The 22539-nt window shown below is 42.0% G+C and overlaps 1 protein-coding gene across 2 annotated transcripts in view; it reads right to left on the reverse strand.

The window, feature by feature from the left end:
* PTPRB (protein tyrosine phosphatase receptor type B) overlaps positions 1-22539 on the reverse strand; it is a 117842-nt gene that overhangs the window by 84465 nt on the left and 10838 nt on the right. The window contains exons 3-4 of one of the 2 annotated variants that reach the window (XM_059080210.2): positions 22145-22395; positions 3454-3727 (exon numbers count right to left, since the gene is read on the reverse strand). In XM_059080210.2, the coding sequence (XP_058936193.1) occupies positions 3454-3727; positions 22145-22395 (525 nt within the window). Of the gene's footprint in view, positions 1-3453; positions 3728-4149; positions 4405-22144; positions 22396-22539 lie in introns of those variants that run through there. The other variant, XM_059080212.2, reaches the window with a different exon arrangement.

The following is a 22539-nucleotide window of genomic DNA, read 5'->3' on the forward strand; positions in this document are numbered from 1 at the left end:
CTGAAAAACTACTTCTTATTGGTGGGAAGATAAAAATCCCCCCAAATTTCTAAATGAAAACTCTACCGTTTCATTTAAACAAACTCAAATGTCCTTAGGATACATTCAGGTAAGGAAATAAATGAAGTGGTCCAGGGGGATTCCAGTGAATTGGTATCTGAAAAGAGAGAAACCACAACTCAGCTCTAGACAGTTCTAGGCAGACTGGCCGAGCTTTGCCAGATCTTCCAGTATTTTAAGAGAATCCATACATCTGGTATTTATGTGAATTTTCTGCTCAATGCTGGTGAAATAATCTGAATTTTTCACAAACATTACGTGAGCCAAACAAAGCATGTCTATTATTTAGACACCTAGACACCCCCAGGGGCCACTTTGCAGCCTCTGCTCTAGACTCTGAGGACACAGTGTTAACAAAAGTGTTGAGTTCTTCAATATCTGTTACCTTCATAATCTATTTCTGATGAATTCACAACTAAATAATTTGGCTTTCAATTTATTACAGTTGTTGCATTGACCATTTATGACCAAACACACCTGAGAGAGGCAGGGCAAGGTCTTCACCCAAGAAAGAAGTGGTAAAGCTCTGTCACCACTTTCATCCTGACCTTCTTTCACCTCTGTACAAGACTACAAGGGCAGAGACCATGCTTTGTTTGTCATCTTTATAAGCTCACCAATCACTGCCTGGTGTAACTCCCTGCAGTATCCAAGCTTGATAAATGTTTGCTGAACTGAATTTGAATCCACATAGGTTTTTCAATTCTGATTTTAAATCTGGAGTGAAAACTGATTGTTGCTGAAATAGTTCTGATTTCGTTGAAATTTTTGATCTTTAAGGTCATGTCTACATTGTGTTATTTTAGATAATTTACCAGGAAAAACAACCAGACAAATCACACTTGGAACGATACAGAATGATTACAGAGATAATCTAAGCAACTGTTGTATCTCCAGCCAAATCATGCCTTGCTCTCACTCTATTTTACTCTATACTGATAAGATACACATAATGGAATAAGAAAAGCACAACATATTTGAATGACTTTTTTTGTTTGAAGTTATATCTCAGACTTAATATTATGCTACTAGTTGATCCCGCTTTAATAACAGTAAAATATGATTTGTGACACTCATCTTTGTAGCTTATCAGTTAATATAGAGGAATACTAGTACTTTCTCTTAACTTAAAAGAAAACTCACATATGTCCTTAAAATATAGAAAGCAAAAAAAAAAATGCTGACAAAAAATAAATAACAACCAACAAAAAATATTCTCCCTGAAACACTAAAAAAAATATTAACTTTAAAAAGTTTATTTAAATAAAATTATTTTAAAAATATAGAGAAACCCAAGTAGGGTTATACCATCACACAAATAAGTATGAAAAAATTATTATTATACAAACATCACTTTTGATCAAATTTCATTCTTCACATTTGGCATGGAGCTCATAAAATTTGTGGTGAAAAGTATATTTGTGGTACTGTAAAAAGCAACTCCTTAAGAAAAATGATAAGGGCTTCCCTGGTGGCGCAGTGGTTGAGAATCCGCCTGCCGATGCAGGGGACACGGGTTCGTGCCCCGGTCTGGGAAGATCCCACATGCCACGGAGTGGCTGGGCCCGTGAGCCATGGCCGCTGAGCCTGCGCGTCCGGAGCCTGTGCTCCGCAATGGGAGAGGCCACAACAGTGAGAGGCCCGCGTACCACATTAAAAAAAAAAAAAAAAAAAAGAAAGAAAAATGATAAAAGACGCTGAACACTAACAATTGGGTATGCTGACTAAGTCCTTTTTAAATTAAACATAGTCAATAAAATGCAAACATTTCTTACATTTCACAGATGTCTCTGGACTGGAAACACCTACATGCATAATTAAACTCAAAACATATTCTAACTAGTAACACCCACAGTGAGTCCTTTTTCATCAATGTTTTTTCCAAAAAAGTAAACCCTCTGGGTTAAATCAGTATATTCTGGCTTAATGTCTTCATCTTTTCTCCCATAAGCTTCTGATGGCTCACCTGTTTTTAAACATCATTCTGCCCCATTCAATACAGACACCTTATCAAATGTAAAGAACACATCTGGAAGTTCTATGTCATAAATTTCACAGTATTAGCAATCTGAGTGTTCATATCTTCACATACCAAGAAACCAAGAACTTTATAACTAAAAACCTGGCCACTTAAACTCCTGAAAAATGTTCTAATTATGTGGTTGATTTTGGTCTCTCTTTGATTCCCTGTAAAAACACAACCACATTCTTAAAAAGTGGTGTCTCTTTTCAATTCCAGTTCCTGCAAATCTCAGAAATTATCTAACTTCCCTCTGAAGTAAGTCAAGTGATGTAATTGGGCATTCTTAATTAGTAAGAGAACAATTCATTGACTTATTACCAGGACCTAGTCACATTTCCTGACCTTACTGTAACTGCCCTGATAACGGACTGTTCTCTCACCTCTTCAAAGAACTATAGCTAAAGAAGTGATCTTTGTTCAGGTTGAATGTGAAAGAATAGCAAGGACAACACATTTCTAAATTTAACTTCTGGAATTTTTCAGTTAAATTTGACTTTCTCCATGAAAGTAAGGCTTCTCTATTGCAACAAATAAAGATAACGTTAAAAGGAAGACTAATGAAGTCATAAAACATCGAAGTCATTAGAGAATTCCGAGCACATCTGAGGGTGGCTCTGGGGATTAATGAGGTAACATGCATCGCAGCCCCTACCTAAGTAGGCACTTGGTTGGAACCTGGACCTGAATGACCAAGTCTAACACTCTCATTTTACAGATAAGAAAACTGAGGCAGGAAAGACAAATTCTTACCACATACGCATGGAAAGGTTTACCAAAAGTGGACAGAAAATGATTGACTAAAGGTGCAGGGTAACGAAAGGATGATCTGTGATATTGGCATGGTTTTAGTTACACAAGTGATAAAAAATAATTTTCATACCCTCATCTCAAGGGACTTTTCTAATTTCCCCCTAAGAGTGACTCTATTCTTGATGATTTTATGTCCTGGTTCCAAAAATAAAACTAAGTTGAGTTAAGTCATATCCCTAATCATTGCACTTCCATTATTTATTCTAAAAACATTTACTTAAAATTATTCCAGGGCTTGACAATTTAATGTGATGGAAGCTCAAACCACATCACTTTAACAAATTCCCTCCACAGCCCACAGTTTCTGTTTGCTGCTCTCCCCGTTTAAGTGGCTAGTCCGCTGTTTTCAGCACTAAGGAAGTCTCTGAAAGTCAACCAAGCTGCTTCTGGCCAGATCTGAGGAGACTAGAAATCTTTGTCAATAGTTATCTTCACAGGTGTTTTTACCTTTATTATTATTATTATTTTGTATGCCTGGAACTCAAGTGAAACATCAGCTTGAAAAGGCAGGGCTCAGCCGGAAGTGGCCTGGCCGTCCAACCGCACCTGTCACTTTTTACCTGTTTGCAAGACCACAGTTTTCTCTTCTCCATCCAGAGACATAATAGTGAAATTATAGATGGTTCCCGCTTGTAAATCCTTGGGGTTACATCCATAGGTGGTGTTGTCTATCCGCACGGGGTGGCAGCACGCGACCCCCGACGTGTCACTGCTGCAGATGAGGCTAAAGTTACAGGGTGACACCAAAGTTCTCCACTGGAGAGACACGGACCGGCTGGAGACCCTGGACTCTGTCAGGGTGAAGTTGCATCTCACTGGCTCCCCCAGTCCAGTCTGCAAAGGAACCAGAACAACAGCTGAAGCCCGCTGTCTAGACCTGCCCAGGGACGAGTCCGTAGCAAGCTCCCCAAGCTGCTCCGCTCACCCCTGGCCCCCAGCCTGAGCCCATCCATCCTTTCGCCCCCCAGCCAGAGAAGAGGCCCGCAGCCCAGGGGGGTGGCCACCTTCTCCCTAGCTGCTTTTTCTCCGGAGCAGCTGGAAAGAGAAGGTGGCTTGTTGCCTGTGACAGTGGCACGAGCTGTCAGTCTGGCTGGGGGCTCAGAAGAGGATGGCTCACTCTTCCCCAGGGAGAGGAAGAAATTCTGCCACCTCCCTCTCCAAAACACAACCCAGCAGACCAGAAAGCGGAGTGGGCATTTGGTCCTCGGCGGGGAGGGGCGCGTCCGCCCGCGGGGACCTCTTCTCGGGCCCCTCACCTGCAGCAGGCTCAGCGCGGTCCACAGGGCCAGCCCGGCTCCATGGCTCCGCATGGCGCTCAGCAGTTCCCCCTGACTCGACCGCTGGGCTGGGACGCGGGGCGGCCCCGACGGCCGGCGGAGCGGGGACTACTTGTTGCGCGCGCTCAGCGCGCCCCGCGGGCGCAGAGAGCGGGCCTCCGGGCTGACGACGCGCGGGGGCCGCCGCCGCCGCCGCCGCTGATGCTGCTGCCGCCCCGGGCCGGCTGCGGACGCGAGAGGCGGCGGGGGCCGGCAGCGCGCCGCCCTTCCCACGCTGCCATTCTGACCCGCGCTGCCTCGCCCCGAGTCCCGGCCGCGGACTTCCGCAATCAAAAGGCAATTTCCTCGTCTCCCGGCAAAGGAACAATGCGCCGGCGAGGGAGGGAGCCCCGAGGAGCCAACGCCTGAGGCTGCCAAGGAGGCCCGAGGCGGGCCAAGATGCCCCCGCCTCTCCCTCCAGGGGTCCCGGACGGGTTTGCGGAGCTCTGCCTCCTTCTCCGCCTCCCCGCCCGACTTTCACTTTTTCCCAGTCTGTGGTCCTCCACACCACCGTCTCAACCACAATAGGACTCGCTCCCCTTCACTTTCCACCTCCCCACCCCCGCCCCCTTCCTCCCTCCACACCCTGCACCGCCCGCTCCGCATCTTCCTTCCTATCTTCCTCATCTGCTTTCTCCAGGGCCTCTCTTCCCAGGATTAAACTTGACCACAGCAGATATCCCTAGGTCGCCTCACGCTTTCCTGAAGCCTTTTATTAGAGTGCTTTTGCCCTTCTCACCTCAAAGCATTCATTCGTCCCAAGGCGTATCCCCCTGACACCGTCAAGAGAAAAAGACCCCGAAAGGATGGTGTCCACTGTCAACCTGACCTTCATTTTTCCCTGCCATGCACTTTCCCCTTTCTCTTGTGTAGAGGTCTGTGCCCTCCCTAAATCTTATGCACATGGCGCTAACCAAGAACAAGTATAATCACCACCAATCATCCAGCCCACAAGCAAAGCAGTTTCATCACTGACCATCCACTAGTTAAAGTCATTTCATCCATAATTGTCCAAGCAATATAAGAAAGCAATACGAACTCTCGTTTGTGGAAAATACGCTTGATGGCTCAGCTTCCCACATATTACAAGAAAGTGAAATTCACTTAGTTTTTAGCACTAACTTTATGCTAACTTTTAGCAACTGCCTCAGTACCTGAGTGATCATGTATCTGAAAATGGATTTAAAAGAGTTCCTGATAACCAAAGAGCAAAAATGTTTAATTGGTCATAGGTGATAGTAGGAAAATATTGCAACAACCTTAATAACGTTTGACTGCTTTTCTTTGGGTGCCATCCCTGACAACTGCCGGAAGAGAGGAGATTTTTCAAAACAGAATATTTGAGCTACATCAATGGGAAGGATGGCATATTCTTTTCTTTTTCAAATAGATTATACATAAAGCTATATTATTGACTGCTATATCAAAGGTACCTACTTGGAGGAAAAGCAGAAAAAAATGAAAAAGTGAAAATGATTTCAATTCTTTTAGAAAACTTGTGTTTAAAAAATTTTTTTTTAAATTAAAAGATGAAGTTTCTACTCCTTCAAAGATACTATGGGCTTTTAATCTGCAGCCAGACTAGCGATCTCGTTTCTTTTTCAAGTTAGCAGACACTCAAAGAAGGTCAAACCTAAAACACGCGTGCATTTCTGGGAAAATGGAACCTTTCTTATTTCTCTGCCCAGAGAACTTGTCTTACCAAAGAACTTTTGCCCTCCGTATTTTGCCCCCAAGTTCAATGACTTTTCACAGCCTGGCATTCCTTTCGGCATCATCAGAGATACTCCTGTTCTCTCCCCGTTAGAGACTGCAATCCTACAGGCTGCCTTCAGCCTTTACAGGGGTCTTTTTAAGCTTTATTCCTTTTTAACATTACCGTTTTCTTTTCTGGCTATATTCAGAAGAAAATGTGGGGCTTCCCCGGTGGTGTAGCGGCTGAGAGTCCGCCTGCCGATGCAGGGGACACGAGTTTGTGCCCCGGTCCGGGAAGATCCCACATGCCGCGGAGCGGCTGGGCCCGTGAGCCATGGCCGCTGAGCCTGGGCGTCTGGAGCCTGTGCTCCGCAACGGGAGAGGCCACAGCAGTGAGAGGCCCGCGTACCGCAAAAAAAAAAAAAAAAAAAAAAAAGACAATGTGATTTCCTCATCTGTAAAACTGGAATAGTATCTACTCTAAATACTTCCCAGAGGTATTATGAAGAACAAGATCATATATGTTAAAGCACCTTTGCAAACTTTAATGTGCTGTCCAATTGTCAGTTTGCCTAGTGATAGGTTGCATCCAAATCACACAGTTTGCTCTCTTTCAAATTCATCCATCACATAGGCCCCACTTACCTAACTTCTGCTGCCCATCCTTCTCTTTGTCAAAAACCAATGAGGTTTTTACATTTTTCTCATAGATTGCCCCTCAGATTTGAAACATTCCCTCCCAAATTCACTAAAGATCCCTCTGGCCTTTGCAGAAACCTTTGATAAATCCTGTCTTTTTCAAGTTCTCCAAGGTTTCTCACATATTTTTTTAAAAAATTACATGTTACCAACCTACTATACCTTAACAGTTAATTTTAAAATAGTAGTTGATATCCAATACACTGACTATAATGCAGTATACTGCCTTATAGTAGAGGCAACTGCAACAATAAAGGCAAAATGTGAAGAGGACTAAACAAACAAGGCAACAACAAAATATCCTCATAACACTCTTCAGATGCTTCCAAATTCTGTTATTAACAGTGACCTGCTAATAATAAACCCGGGAATAGGAATTAGAAAAAGAAGGAGCGACTTCTTCAAATACAATTATTTAATTTTTGATCTATCAGAGAGACATGTACATTTAGGGTCTTGTGCCTTTTATCTATTTTTGATACCGATGTATATGAAGAATTATAGCAATCTGTGAAGGAAAGGACTAGGACTCAGAGAGATTTCTTTCCCAAATGTATATAACTGCTAGTTCTTTTTTTGGAGAATCTTAAGGCTCACAGCAAAGCTCCCAATTAATTAGTGGGTCCTAAAATAACCTATAGGAATGAACAGACTATGAAACAAGGAGAGGAAGTTTAAACTCAGGTTTTTACTGATTACATTTTAAAAGCCGATTTAACCTTTTATTTATTTATTTATTTATTGTGTGGTACGCGGGCCTCTCACTGTTGTGGCTTCTCCCGTTGCGGAGCACAGGCTCCGGACGCGCAGGCTCAGCGGCCATGGCTCACGGACCCAGCCGCTCCGCGGCATGTGGGATCTTCGCGGACCGGGGCATGAACCCGTGTCCCCTGCATCGGCAGGCGGATTCTCAACCACTGCGCCACCAGGGAAGCCCTGATTTACCTTTTTTTTTTTTTTTTTTGGGTTTTTGTGGTACGCGGGCCTCTCACTGTTGTGGCCTCTCCCGTTGCGGAGCACAGGCTCCGGACGCACAGGCTCAGCGGCCATGGCTCACGGGCCCAGCCGCTCTGCGGCATGTGGGATCTTCCCGGACCGGGGCACGAACCCGTGTCCCCTGCATCGGCAGGCGGATTCTCAACCACTGCGCCACCAGGGAAGCCCCCTGATTTACCTTTTAAAGGTACTTATATTAATATGAAAAATTAGAGAGATGTGTAATAGATTCAAGGCAGTAAGAGACTGGGAAAAGCTGCCAGATAACATCTTTTCCTAGAGGAGTTTATTTGAAACTACTGTACAAAGTACAAATAAGATGATTCGTTTTATTCTTTGTTCTCATCTTTGTTTGGAATTCCTCAACTTCTTTTGAACCTATTTATCCTGTGTAATGACACTACATTTGCTTTAGAAGTTACTGCATTCCAGGAATTTGGAATCAGCCTCTCTGTAACTTTTCAGGGGGCAACCTCTTCTCTTTGCCACTAGGAAACCTTTCCCAGACTGCAGGGGAAGGGTGGGACTGCTTCTGGTTAGACATGAGTGCCTAATGTTAAACCGTTGGTTAAACAGCTGCCTTTTAAACAAATAGTCATAACAATTAATGAATAATTGTTCTAATTTATATATTTATTAATTATGATTTCATGGATGAAAGCATGGCTCCTATCATGTCGTGAACATACATGTTGAATGATACAACCGATCATCGGGGTCCCAGGGTCAGACTTTGAGAATTGTTACTTTACATCAGGGTTTGAGCTGGGTGCAGAGAAGGTTGGGGGATGAAGGGAGAGTGGATTGGTAAAGTTGATTGGTTAATTCAAAATCCTCACTCATGACCTAAAAGACCTTTCAAAACCTGGCCTCTGCTTACCCCATGCCTCTCTCCTGCTTGCCTCTTATGCTCCAGTGGCCTGGGTCTAATAATTCATTTACTCATTCATTCAGTAAATAGGGACTGAGCACCTACCATGTGCCAGGCCCTGGTTTAGGTTTTGGAGACACCCCCGAGAAGCTGACTCTTTCCTGCCCCAGGGCCTTTGTGCCTGCCATTTCCTTTTCTTGGACCACTCCCTGCCCAGGAGGTCTGCTTAGCTGTCTTTCTCCCAATCTTTAGGTCTCAGCTTAATCACATCCCTATGGGGCCAGGCCCTTTCTGACCTCACAGGGGAAAAGTGTGCTGTTATCAACCTTCATCACAGCAACCCATTTATTTAATTCTGAATATTAATGACACTTGGTATTAATCCAATTATTTATATGTTTGTTTACTGTCTGCCTTCCCTGGCCATATGGAGAATTCCTTTAGGGCAGAGTGTATGTCTGTCTTGCTCTTCTTGCAGAGTTTGGCATATAGTGGAGTTTCAACAAATATTTGTTGAGTGAGTAGATGAATGAATGAATGAATGAATGAGTGAATCTTTGTAGCTGCTCAATAAATATTATTATCTGAATAAACACTGTAAACAAGTCTTCTAGATATGTTCCTGCTGGATGCCTCAAATATCATCTTGAAAGGGAGGGAGGGATGGAGCAGAGGAATAAAAGAGGGAAGGGCAAAGGAATAAAAGAGAGGAAGAAGAGAAGATTGATTCTGAAGAGAAAGAGGTGGGAAGAGATGAGTGGGAGGGAAGATGAAGGGAAGAAAAGGAGAAAGGGGAAGGAGGTAGTAACGTTTAGGACAGTGGTTCTCAAAAGCTAGTATTAGCATCATCAGAACTTGCTAGAAACATAAAATCTTAGGGCCCTACTACAACCTGAGGAATTTGAAATGTTTTGGTGGAGCCAGATAATCGCTGTGTGTTTGTGTGTGTGTTTGTGTGTGTGTGTGTGTGTGTGTGTGTGTGTGTATTTAACAAGCTTTCCTGCTCTAGTTGGTGAAAAAGAGCTATCCAAATTCCAAACAAAAGCATTAGATTGTCAATCCCCTACTCTAAACTCTGATCCAGTTGTCACTTTATATTAAAGAGAGTTAATGATATCTCATTCTTTTTTTTTTTTTTTTTTTCGGTATGCAGGCCTCTCACTGTTGTGGCCTCTCCCGTTGCGGAGCACAGGCTCCGGACGCGCAGGCCCAGCGGCCATGGCTCACGGGCCCAGCCCCTCCGCAGCATGTGGGATCTTCCCGGACCAGGGCACGAACCCGTGTCTCCTGCATCGGCAGGCGGATTCTCAACCACTGCGCCACCAGGGAAGCCCTGATATCTCATTCTTTTAAATTTCACTAAGCTCTCTGGTTACAAGAAGCTATATAGATGATTTAGAAGATCTTGAACAGTTTTAGAAGGTGTCAAATAAGTAAAGTGGTGATGTAATATATGATAATATATTTTGTATAATATAGTACATATTTTATATTATCTATATGTAATATATATTATATGCATAGTTTGATATTTATAACTTCTCAGTAAAGTACAGATGCTAAAGGGAAAAAGGTCAACATGCAGCAAACTTAACAAATGTTAGATGACAGGCCAATTCTGATGCCTTTTGTTATGCAACTCTCATGTCTGTTTCCCCAGATATTTTTAAAAAGAAGAAAGCCTAGCAATTAGGGAATGTGTCAGTTAAAAACAATTATAAGATGGCAAATCCTTTTCTCTGTTTCAGTTTGAAACTGTTTCAATAGTACATTACAGCAAAAGTGAATACGATTTTTAACCTGCAGCCGGTGTCATGCATTTCAAAAGAGATTTATTAAAATTTAAGATAATTTTGATAAGCAGTTTTTAAAAAAAGGACCGTGACTTTTGTGTTTAGAGATACTGTTTTGGGATGTTTATATTTCAAGGAATCTTTCTAGCTTCCTAGATTGTAACCTTCCTAGGTCATAGCTCTCCTGGAAAATGGAAATTATACAGGCATTTGGGGGTGGTTTAATGAGGGGGCGGGTAAAATGAGAAGGTGCATGTTATATTTATAGCACCTCCCTGGCTAAAGAATGATAGTATGTTAGATAGTATGATTATTAGTACTAATAATAGTATATGAATAACAACAAATATTAAAGAGTATGATTATTAGTACTAATAATAGTAGATGAATAACAATAAATCATGGATGCTGAGCACCTAGCAATGCTAGAGAGAATGACAAAGTCCACGGAGGAGAAAGTCTTTCTGAGAACATCCAAATAATAATAAATTACCATTGCTGTCAATCCCATACTCAAGAGAAATTCCTCAAGAGATCAGCACAGAAGACATTTACCGGCTGCTCTGTTGGCAGTGCCAAGATTTTTTTAAATCCTGGAAGGGAGGGGTGGGAGTGCTGGATGTGTCTCTAACAGCAGCCCCACCATCTCTCCCAGACACATCTCTCAGGTTTCTTGGTATTTTTTTTTTCTACATCAATTTTTTACCCTCTTCCCTTCCCCCACTTTTTTTTTTAAAAAAAAAATCTGGAGGAAATGAGCTTTGCATAGTTTTTGTCAGAGCTTTGTAACTGTACACAGACGAATGACTTAAAACCAGATGTGACTGTAAACGAATCACTTTTTCAACCTCAAGCACTTCGGCTGCATCTTCATTCCCACATTTCCGGTGCTACTACCCCACCCTTGGCAATGAGTCAGCCCACACACGAGCTGAATCAAGGCGTTAATGCGGCCAGTGGGGCTGCCGGTATGGGCGTGACAGCTATACATTCTGGTTTCCGGAGCAAGGTCATGATTGTCGTGACTATCCAAGCCCTAGGATAGTAAATAAACAAAACATGGCTAACACTGGCTTTAAGGGAAAGGAAAATAAAAACAAAAGAAATGATCACACATCTCATCTCCCTTAGACAGTGATGATTGGAGGCTAAAGATTCTTCGTTTTTTCTGTGTATCATGTCGTTAGAACATCATTTCCCATGAATTCACTGGAGCTCGCAAACAGAGAGCTCCCTATTTGACCAGCGCATGCGCCTTTTCTGGCTTTTATAGTGTGATCGTAATATAGTTTTTTAAAAATGGAATAAGCAGGTAATGTTGAGAAAAATAGGAGATTTTAAAGGGGAAAAATATCTGGATTTTTGACTTTTCATTAAAAAAATTAGAAGACGGAGGTGTGCTGGGCCAGCGTTCTGCCCACCTTGTCCACACAGCGTGTCTCAGAGTCCCCTGAATGTTGAAGCTGAGAGTGATCAAAGTGGAAGGTCAAAGGAGCTTACCATGTTTTTCAAAAATATAATGATAAAACCATCAGCTAGATTAGAAACCTCTTGGTGAAGAAAAAAAAGAAAAACAAAACAAAACAGAACAAAAGAAACCTCTTGATGGAAGGAGTCATGGCTCTTCCTTATCTCCCCCACATGACCAGGTTGTGGAGACTCAATGTCTATTCATCTATTGACAGTAAATATTCACACCTCACCACTAAACAAGGACATGGCTAAGTACTGGGGAAATCTTAAAAGCAATTGTATTCTTCAGTTGCTCCAATGCAGACCTGGAACCCTTAGCATCACAGAATCCAATAATACCTAGCACCTAAGCCTTAGGATAAGCTAGTGCCCAAGCAGCCTCTGACTCCATGGAAGACCGAATCCTTCTAGAATAATCCAGAGGTCATTGGATTCAGGCCACCAAGGTCAAAACTCTTAGCAAAGCATCTACTGCGGTATCCTCTCCACAGCTTTGCTGTCCTGGGCTGGAAGTACAGCCTTGCACAAAGAGGAGCAAACGCAAATGTTCACAGACACACAGATGAAGGGCCAGCACCTGGTAAAGCTACACTGGTAGTGTGTGTTCACTGGCCCAGATCTATTAGAGATCCAGATCAGAAGAGCTTTGATGAAAAAACAGGTACCTCCTGTGTACTTTCCAAATAAAAATTACCCTAGTGGTGATCTCATCTGGATTTAGCAATGGTAGGATTCTGTTGCCAGTGTCCCCCACAGGGTGGGAAGGATGAAAAGGATCTTCCCTTCAAAGACAGCCCCTGGAATTCATAGCATTTCCCCTTTCAGTGACTTTTCACCGTATTTCATAACTGGTTTTCAAAGCTATTATTCTGTGAGTGGAATGAATATGTGGGCGCAACCAAAATGTAACTGGGGTAAATTACAGGGATTTAAAGTACTTAGCAATCTTTTCCAGAGTTTCTTTATCTTATCTTCATACTTATCATCCAGCTCATCCTCCAGTTCTGACCCTTGGATTTACTGCTCTTTCTTGCAAATTCATCCTCATTTCTCACGGTGTTTGCTCTCCTCTCCCCCCATCCCACCCCTCTCTCCTCCTGGTCCTTGAAGAAGATGGACAGGTCTTTGTAAGTCTGAGCCACTGGTCTATCCCTAACTCAGGAGCCTCCTTTGGATTCTCCCCTATAAAAGCCCTTAAGCAAAATACTCTTTTTATTTTTTAAACGTTTTTGTTTGGAAATAATTTCAAACTTACAGATAAGTGGTGAAAATTATATGGAGTGCTACGACATATCCTTACCAAGACCCATTCATCTTTTTTCTTTTAGCATTCCCCCACATTTGCTTTATTATCATCTCTTTCTCTCTATATATGATACTTTTATCTAAACCATTTCAGAGTGGGCTGCTTATCTTCTGAATTAAGTGTGTAATCTCAGTAAAGATATCAAATTTAAGAAACACGAAATTGATATAATGCTTTAATCCACAATCCGTATTTCAACTTTGCCAGTTGACTCAAGCATGTCCCTTTAGCATTTTTTGCTGTTGTTGGTGTTTTCTCTGTTAAGGAGCCCACCCAGGATCCTGTGTTATGTTTAGTTGTCAAGTCTCTTAATCGTCCATAATCTGGAACAATTCATCAGCCTTTAAAAATGATTTTTATGACACTGACTTTTTTGAATGATACAGGTTAGTTATTTCTACGGTACGTGTTTTCCTCCATTTGCATTTGTCTGATGTTTCCTGATGATTAGATTCAAGTTATAGATACATCTCCAGCAGAACTGTCCCTCTTCTCTTGTGTTCAATGGTTTTTTTCTAACAGGTTGACTATTCAATTATTTTGCAATGGATCGTAAACATAATTGCACATGAGAATCAATGGGGAGATTTTTACACTCTGGTGCTGATGTCCTATGTCAGTAAATTCTGGTTCTGTAGGTCTGAGGGAGAGTTTTGGAACCTGCATCTTCAAAAAGCTTCCCAGGTGATTCTGATGTATCTAAGACCAGAGCTGAGAGCCACAGACTTCCTATCTCAATTTGTACATCCTGGTTTCTCCTTCGATCTCATTTCCCCTCCTTTGCTATGTTCTCTCCTCTCTGCATCAACCCTCATCTGGACTTGACCTCATCTGCTGAGGGAAACCCATGTGTCAGAGAAATACTGGGAGGTTAAAGAGCCCATTTCAATGCACATATTCTGTTTTATGCTTGCATTTTACGTGCATGTGATTTATATTGTGACAAAATATGAACCCAGTCTTTTGGTGTGCAAAATGGAGAGTCAGGCAAATCCCCTATACCTAAAAGAGAATGAAAGAAAAGAAAAATCCTTGAGATTTTAAAGCCAGAGAGGGTCAAGTGAATTGTAAACCATATTATGCTGTTGGCACATAGTAATCTATATCAGTGGGCCGTCTGAGAGAACTGCAGCCCTTTGTCAGAATTAGACTTGAATGATGCTAATCATAAATTAGGGTCTTCAGGAACACATCCCTCCTGCAATATCGTACCCGCTAGAATGGACTTCCTGCACTAGGGGCAGCCTCAGAAAAGTCTGTTTATCTTTTATCCCATTCACTCTAGACAATCTAAGAATCTTCCCTTGGTCATGAGGAATCATTAGGAGATGGTGTGGGGTGCTTTGTTTTGCTACATCTTTGTACTTCTCCTTCTAGGTGTTTGTCTTAGTGAAGGAGAATATTGTCCCATCTTCAGTTCTGGCCACAGAGCGGTGGTGGCAGTGGAGAGACTCCCCTGTGTTTAAGTAGCACGATAAAGGGGTTGGCCCCAGACTTGAGGGGGGTGGGAGGAGGTGGAGGTGTTTTGCATTTGCCACTGCACTTATTTGGAGACTCACGTTGGTTTGTGATGTCTCTGAGGGCCAACTGGAAGGAAGCACAGAGCCGTTAAACTCAGACCAGCACCACAATGGCTATTCATGAACTGAGGAAATGTGGTCCGTCTCCCGGGCCCAGGCCAGGGTAGGGTGGGGAAGGGAAGAAAGGGGTGTGCCTTCAAGCCGGATTGAGGGATGTTGAGTAGAATCAGAACCAGCCAGTAACATTTTTAATGCATGTTCAAGGCTTGATTCCTTTGAAAGCATTTTCACATAATAACGCTGGTCCATCTGGTTCTTAGAACAACCCTGTGATGCAGGCAGGGTAGGGGTGATGAAACAACAACAGGAAGTTAGTATTGCTTGCGAACATTATTGAGTACTTATCATGTATAGCCAAGGCACTAAGCACTTTTCTTAATCAGATTATAATCCTCACAACTGTTTTATGAGGCAGATAGAGTACCTTAATTATCCTAATTTTAGAGAGGAAACAAGTATGACTTGAGTAACTAGTAGATGACACCACTTGGATTTAAACCAGCTTTCTCTGACATGAGAGCCCTAGCTCTTTACCACTTTATCAAACCTCCTCCCCCGAGGTCACATGGCTGAGAGGGGATCCAGACTGGACCTCTCTCGAGAGGCCACTGCTCAAATGATAAATGGAGGCTGCTCAGATTTTGATGCTAAATAAAATTCCAAGGCCTGGTTTCCCTCCTTTTGGAGGACACTTCTGCACATTTAACACTTCCTCTTGTATCCCATGCTCAGGTCCCCAAAAGATTGACTTCCTGCTGCCTCCAGCCCTGCCTGTCTCTCCTTGCCCATAGAGAATGGCTAATACATGCAGGGCACACTTCTCACACCTACATCTAGCCTGATCTACAACTGGGCTTATGCACAAGAACACAGTATATCTCTGTGGCTGTGGTACACAAGGGATGCCTGGCTGAGGGCGTGCACAGGTGCTGAAATCCAGCTGATGTTCCAATACAGAGTCTCATGCATTCCCGGTGGAACCATGTGCCTGGAACCCCCTTTTTCTAGAACACAAAAAGCCTAGAGTCTAGTAGCAATTCTCTATCTCCCCAAGCTCCACTCACTCACCCTGGGCCCCATTCCTTCAACGTTTTACACTCTGCAAAGTCACAGCAGGAGGCTGGAATCAGATACATTAATTTCTGCTACTTGATTATTCAGCTTTTATGGCACCACCCCCTCTTACCCCCTCATGACACATGCGCAAAAGTGCCGTCAGTGGTGAGAAACGAAGGCATTTAGAAGTCCATGGGACAGATATTGTGGGTGAAGGAGAAGATTTATCTCGATCAGTGGTTCTGGAATTTAAAAGTACACCTCTGTGTGACTTGGAGGGCTTGTTAAAACACTGATTGCTGGGCCTTACAGCCAGAGTTTCTAATTCAGTTGGTCTAGGGCAGGGCCCAAGTGGTTGCATTTCTAACAAGTTTGAATCTGGGTCCATACTTTGAGAACCACTGAGCTAGATATTTCCTGACTCGTACTGTAGACAAGCTTCTTGTTCCACCAACTTTGTCCTTGTAAAGACACGCACTGCCACATAATACTGTGATGGTAATAATAATAACAGTAGTAGCTAATGTTAATTAAACACTATTTTTCCAGGCAGTACTGTAGGCACATGATACATGTTGATTCATTTAATTCATGTCCAGGATGAGAGAAGGAGAGTTTTGAAGCCACGTACTGGCTCAGGTTCACAACCTTCCAAACTGGCATAAGACGATGTGAGGAAAGAGAAGGAAAAGGAAAAAGGTAGGGAAAATGCTGCTCCAAAGAGAGTCAACTTAGGACAACTTTGCAGTAGCATTAATGAGTGATGCTGGATTCCAAATCATGTCCTTTTGGCATTTACCTTCATTAATAAGAGCTCTGTGCAAGAGAATAAGGTGACTAGATGTGCAGGGCATGTTTGTGTGTGTGTGTGTGTGTGTGTGTGTGTGTGTGTGTGTGTGTGTGTATGTGTACTCTCCTCCTTGCTCTGCTATTCTTTAATCATTTGACCTTGGGTGAGTCCTTGCCTCTTTAAGTTTAAACTGGGCATCTACAAAATAATAATAATAATAAATTAATAAATCCTATGGTAGATTGTTTAATGACCACAGATTCCTCCCACCCAATACGTATACCCCTTTTCAATGTGACTTTGCAGCTCTTCCCATCAAGAAGCGGGGTCTGTTTCTCCACCTTATGAGTCTGGCCTGGCTCGTGATTCCGTTGACTGGTAGAATGTGGCAGAAGTAATGTGTGGTTACAGAGCCTAGGTCTCAATAGGCTTGTAGCTTCCATGTTTCCTCTCTTGCAAAGCTTTCTGAAACCATCACGTAAAGAAGCCGGTATAGTCGAGTGGAGGATGAGAGGCCAGGTGGAGAACCAAGCCTGCAGCCACCATCAACTGCTAGCCATGCAAGAGAGGCTACTGTGAAACTTCTAGCTCGACGCTGAATGCAACTGCAAGAGCGAGCCCAGGTGAAACCAGCGGAGGAACGCCCTTGCTCCCTGCCCCAACCAACAGAACCGTGAGAAAAATAAGCTGTCATTGTTTTAAACTACTAAGTTTTGGGGTAGTTTGTTACAGTGATGGAAAATACATACAAGTACCCACCTCCCAGAGTATATGAAGGTGCTTAGCATAGTTGCTGGCACACAAATTTTAGCTATTATTTTTATCCCCTAGATTCTCTTCTTTGCAAATGGTGTATAGCATCTCTTCATGTTTCCTTCCTCATAACTCAGAAGAACTCTTGATGGAAGGGAAGACACAAATACATTCCACTTTCTCATTGAAAGTGTTTTGTGATATTCCACCCTCCATTCCCAATCCTATGTTCCAGTCCTAACTCATCCTTTGCTTGTGGATCAAGACCACTGTGGTCACTTCATAAATGTGAGTTAGTAGTAATGACATTGCCTTTCCAAGCAAAAGGTCTTAGTATTTCAGTTCTTATTCTTTCTTCTCTCGATTTCTCTTTCAGGTCAAGTGTGCTAAATTCTGAGTAGTGGCTACATATGTATGGGGACAAAAGGAATGACAGATAATCTAATAGTGTCAGTGATTAAAATAACAAGTAGGAACTAGTGTCTGTTTCTGGATGAAGACTGCATTTGAAAACATGTGTTTGAAATGTTCATCTATATATGTTCAATATCTGTATGTGTGAGAATTATTATAGGGCTCTTCTACTGTCTAAGTCTTTTATTCAGTCTTAACAGATTGCTGATCCTATACTCAATGATTTTGATGACATTGTGCTCTCTATGTGCTTCTGTAACACCATCTTTATTATTTATTTTTCACATCCCCCACGATGCCTGGCAGATAGTAGGTGCTCAATAAACAAGTATGGAATGTGTGATTGGATTGAAGTGATAAAATTCCCAAGTTTCTTAAAAAATACTAATTTTAGGTGAAAGTTGAAATCACTTCTAACTTTCCATCCTGTCCCATCTCAGCTCTTCCACATCCCTCCGTCCCCACTCCCCAACCTCTTAATGGTTTAACTCCTACACTCTGTGAAGCTCAGTTCAGATATTCCCTCCTCCAGAAGACATTAACCTGCTGCACACCTACTAAAACCTCCACACTAGTCAGGAACCTCTCTTTTGTATTCCACACAAGCCCGTGTAATCTCCATCTCCCTCAACACCTCAGCAGATGGTGAGGTCCTACAGGGCAACAACTTGTCATTCATATTTGTGTCCCAGTGAAAAATAGCAATAACAGCTATTCCTTCTTAAGTGCTTACTAAGGATCAGGTACTGCGGTAAGCATTTTACAGGCATTGTCTCTCCTGGTCCACACTACAGCCCTAAGAGGTGGGGGTTCATTTTATAGATGAGGAAACTGAGACTCGGTCACCAGCTAGTAAGAGGCAGTCAGACCTTTGACCTCAAAGCCTGAGTTCTTAACCACTCTGTTCTGACACTAGTTAAGTTCTCAGGAAATATTTGTTGAAGGCATGAACATTTTCCAAAGTCACTAGACAGTCATCATTTCTTCCTTCTCCTTTTTCTTTTACACTTTTGTTTTTTCTTTTTGGTGGTGGGGGGTAGTTGAAGGGTGATTAAGAGATGAAATGGGGGAAATTAGAAAAGAGAAAAAGGAACTGGATAATTAGCCCCTGAATGAAACTATATATATATATATATATATATATATATATATATATATATATATAGAGAGAGAGAGAGAGAGAGAGAGAGAGAGAGAGAGAGAGAGTATTAGATAACAGAAACATATTAAATACTAGATACACACAAACTTCGTATACTTAGGCAATATAAAAAACATGGTTATTTAATTAAGAAAGTTGAATTTCAGGAATGAATCAGAACCTAAAATTTCAGTAGGATGAATATCTGAGTATGTACCTGACACAGCAAATATTCCATGTCAGCCCTCAAAATAATGATGTATTAATTATATTCTATCAACACTGAGGAAGTAGTTAGGTAGAAGTAGAAGGATAAATGCAAACACATCAGCTTGAAGCACTGGGTTCTGTAAACAAGCATTATCAAGACACCTGGATCTTCATAAGCTGTCAAATTTGATCTAAAAGTAAACTTTTTGAAATGAGTCTGATATAAGATTCTGATATACCGATGTTTCTGGATTAAAGTTGTCAATAAATAAATGACATTTACATAAAAAAAAAAAAAAAACAAAAAAAAAACATGGTTACTCAGCATGACCATCACACCTTGGCAGTAGATGGACATTGGCAGTAGCTGTGTCATTTGCTACCCAAGTGGTCAACAATTCCACCCACTTCTATATCACTTCAATCAACTCAATACCCTGGCACTCCGTCCCATTCTCCCCATTCCATTTCACTCCCCTCTACTTAATTTCACTCCACTCCATTCCATTCCATTTCACTCTCCAGTTCCACTCCATTTTGCTCCATTCCACTCTACACCTTTCTTTCCCTTTCCTTTCTACACACCTTTGGTAAGCATTAAGCATTATGTTCAGGTGCTGGAGCTACAAAGTTGAATAAGTACAGTCCCGACCCTCCAAAAGCTCACATTCAGATTTTTCCTATCATCACCGATAACAGACCACTCCAACTCATGGCCCAACTACAGTAAGTCAATCCAAAATCCTCCCAAACCAGGAGCTAGCAGATAAAGAAAATAACTGATGCACAAAGATTTTCTTTACACAATTCCAAGCGATTAAGTTGAACAATTTTATTCCTCCCTAATACTCTTCTAGGTGTTGAGGTAGAGTACCTTTCAAAATTACTTTTAAAGGACAGGGATTTTACCTCCCAAGTGACCCATGTTTTACTTTTCAAAGTATTTAACTACAGCTGTTTATAACAGATTGTTATAAAGTAAATGCTTGCACTAAATCAAATAAATGATGATCTAGCAGGGTTGCCTCACCTAAGGCATGAGAGTCACGGAAAACTGCGGTTTTAGAAACTGCCTTTGGAAAGAGCAGAGCTTTTATACATTCAGCTTCCGAGGACATAGTTAAGGTTTTGCCTGAGCTTCAAGGAAAAAAAATGGAACGTGAGATCTTTGGCTACACAGCGATTCTGGTGCTCCATCTGGGAGCTCATATAAACTTTAGAGTGAACCTCACTTTAGAAAAATACTAAAAATAAAAAACCAAAAAACCCTACCGAGTAGTTGCCACAGCCCAAGGCTGCAAACCCAGCTCTGGGGCTGGAGCACGTGCGCTGTGTAACACGGTGCTGGGTCGGCCCCCGGGACTGGTGTGCCTGCAACAGAGCTCTAGAGCTGGCTGTCCTTGACTCATTCCAGTGAGCCTGGCCATGTCTGGGAGCTTTCTGTGTCTTTGTTTCACAATGGTCCGACTTGGGCAAAGATGGGGAAATATTCTTTTTGCTAAAAGACAATGCTTTAGTGTTCAGGCAGATATGTTTCTATTGTAGTTTTTATTCAGCGTGTTTCTTATTTGACACAGTTTTTGTTTTGTACTAGTATCTGTCTCTGTCTCTGTGTATATCTGTATGTATACTGATAAAAATTAGTACACATATACTGATATCACTACATGTGTACTGGTATGTATCAGTACATATATATATATATACACACGTACATCAGTACAGAAAAAATAGATATAGATATTTAAGCTCAGCTATAAAAATACTTTTATAAACTGATGTTAGAATGCAGTTTTAGCTGAGGCAAAATGAACAAGGGCTCCACCAAGAAGTGTTCAATTTCAAAAGCAAGTGGTGAATCTCTCACTGATATCAGTGGTTGAAAGGGCTCAGGACTTGGAGATTTAGGGAGAGCACAGTGCCGTTCATGATGGCTTCCTTAAGTAAAAGCTCTCCTGCTCCTTTTTCTTGTCTTCCCTTCCCACTTTCCAAGCCCAGACAGATCTGAAACCATGATGATCAAGCTAGGAGAGGTGGGTAAAGAGCTGAGTGAGAAGTGAGAGAATTTGAACATACTCCCTTTCCCTTATTTCAGGACCAAACTTGGTGGGGTGATGGGAGAGGAGAAGCTAACATTTCAATTGAATTCAGAGTTTGGGTTATTTCCTGACATGGATATTTTTCCTAATGGGTTGAGAGTGAGTGTTGAATTTTAAAGTGGTATAAAGAGTGTCCAGAAAAGTCATGAGGCCTTCTGAACTTCTATGCAGAGGCAAGGCAAGAACTAGGTTGAGGGGAAGATATATGGTATTGGCTCTATTTGTTTTGTGATCAATACTGAGGTATGTGTTCACTAGTCGGGAGTCATGTGCAATATTCATTTCTGCACAATGCAAAAGAAACCAGAGCACTAAAATGCATAAGTCATACGCATAGTGTTCGTTGGGTTTTTACTCTCTAAATTATTTGGGTTGCTTATTAGGAAATAGCTAAATATTGCCAAATGAAACCTTAGCTTTTAAAATTTGTTTTAATTACACCGTTACTGTCCAAAATGATAGCCTAAAAAAAAAACACCCTGAGTGGAAAGCAAATCCGAAGAGATGAACACCTGAAATGGAAACACTATGTGAACAGACTCTATAGCTGTGTCATTGCTGCTTCTCAGCCATTAATCTGTCCTCTTGTGCATGCTGATGTGAAATTGCTATGAGACTCAGCTTATCCTCCTCCATGTTCACAAATCCATTATAGTGATTGCTGAATCTTCCATTGCTTTGTGACTCTCTCCCCTCCCTTATAAGCATAAACGATTGTGAAATATATCCAGGGGGACCTGCAAGGGACTGATTTCAATTTCTATTTCCTGGTTTTAGGTTATTGTAAGCCTATGAACCCTGACGTCAGTTCAGAAACGTGGCCAACCTACAGGAGTGCAGTTACAATTATCTTCAGCTTATAAAGGTGTAGCAATTTTAATTCTATCCCAAAGATTTTCTCATTACACAAAATGCATTCATGTACAATTAGCACCCAGGACACAGAGTGCCTGATCTGCCACTTGAGTAGCAGTATTTCCAGCAAAGCAAATCTTTTCAACCAATGGGCTTTCTGAGACCTTACCAAACCACACTCTATCCCCTTCCCTCTCCCCTTACCTCTTCAGTGGTGCTGGAGAAGGGTTGAGTAGTCCAGGGAACCCAAGATGTAGTTCCAGCCATCTGTAGATTGGGGTACTGCCTCTGGCTGCTGTTTTGGCTGTAGTTTTCGGTAATACTTCTGGTGAAGGTCTCTGTGGTATTACTAATAAGGTGTCCCAGGCTACGTGGAAGTGCATTAAAAGTAGTGGGGATCTGGGGAGGAGTTGTGTTTCTAGTGCTTCTTACCGAGACTTCTGCTCCCAGGCCAGCTGAGGTAAAGAAAGGACAGTTGCTAAAATTACCCTCATGTTTTAGGGATTCTTCACATAAAAGCAATTTTTCTTAGAAAAAGACCACTTGAACAATGGGCATGTAGATAAGCTTCAGTTATATGAAAAATAGAAGATACTTTG

Source organism: Kogia breviceps, chromosome 12 (genome assembly GCF_026419965.1).
Source record: "Kogia breviceps isolate mKogBre1 chromosome 12, mKogBre1 haplotype 1, whole genome shotgun sequence".
NCBI classification, from domain to species: domain Eukaryota; kingdom Metazoa; phylum Chordata; class Mammalia; order Artiodactyla; family Physeteridae; genus Kogia; species Kogia breviceps.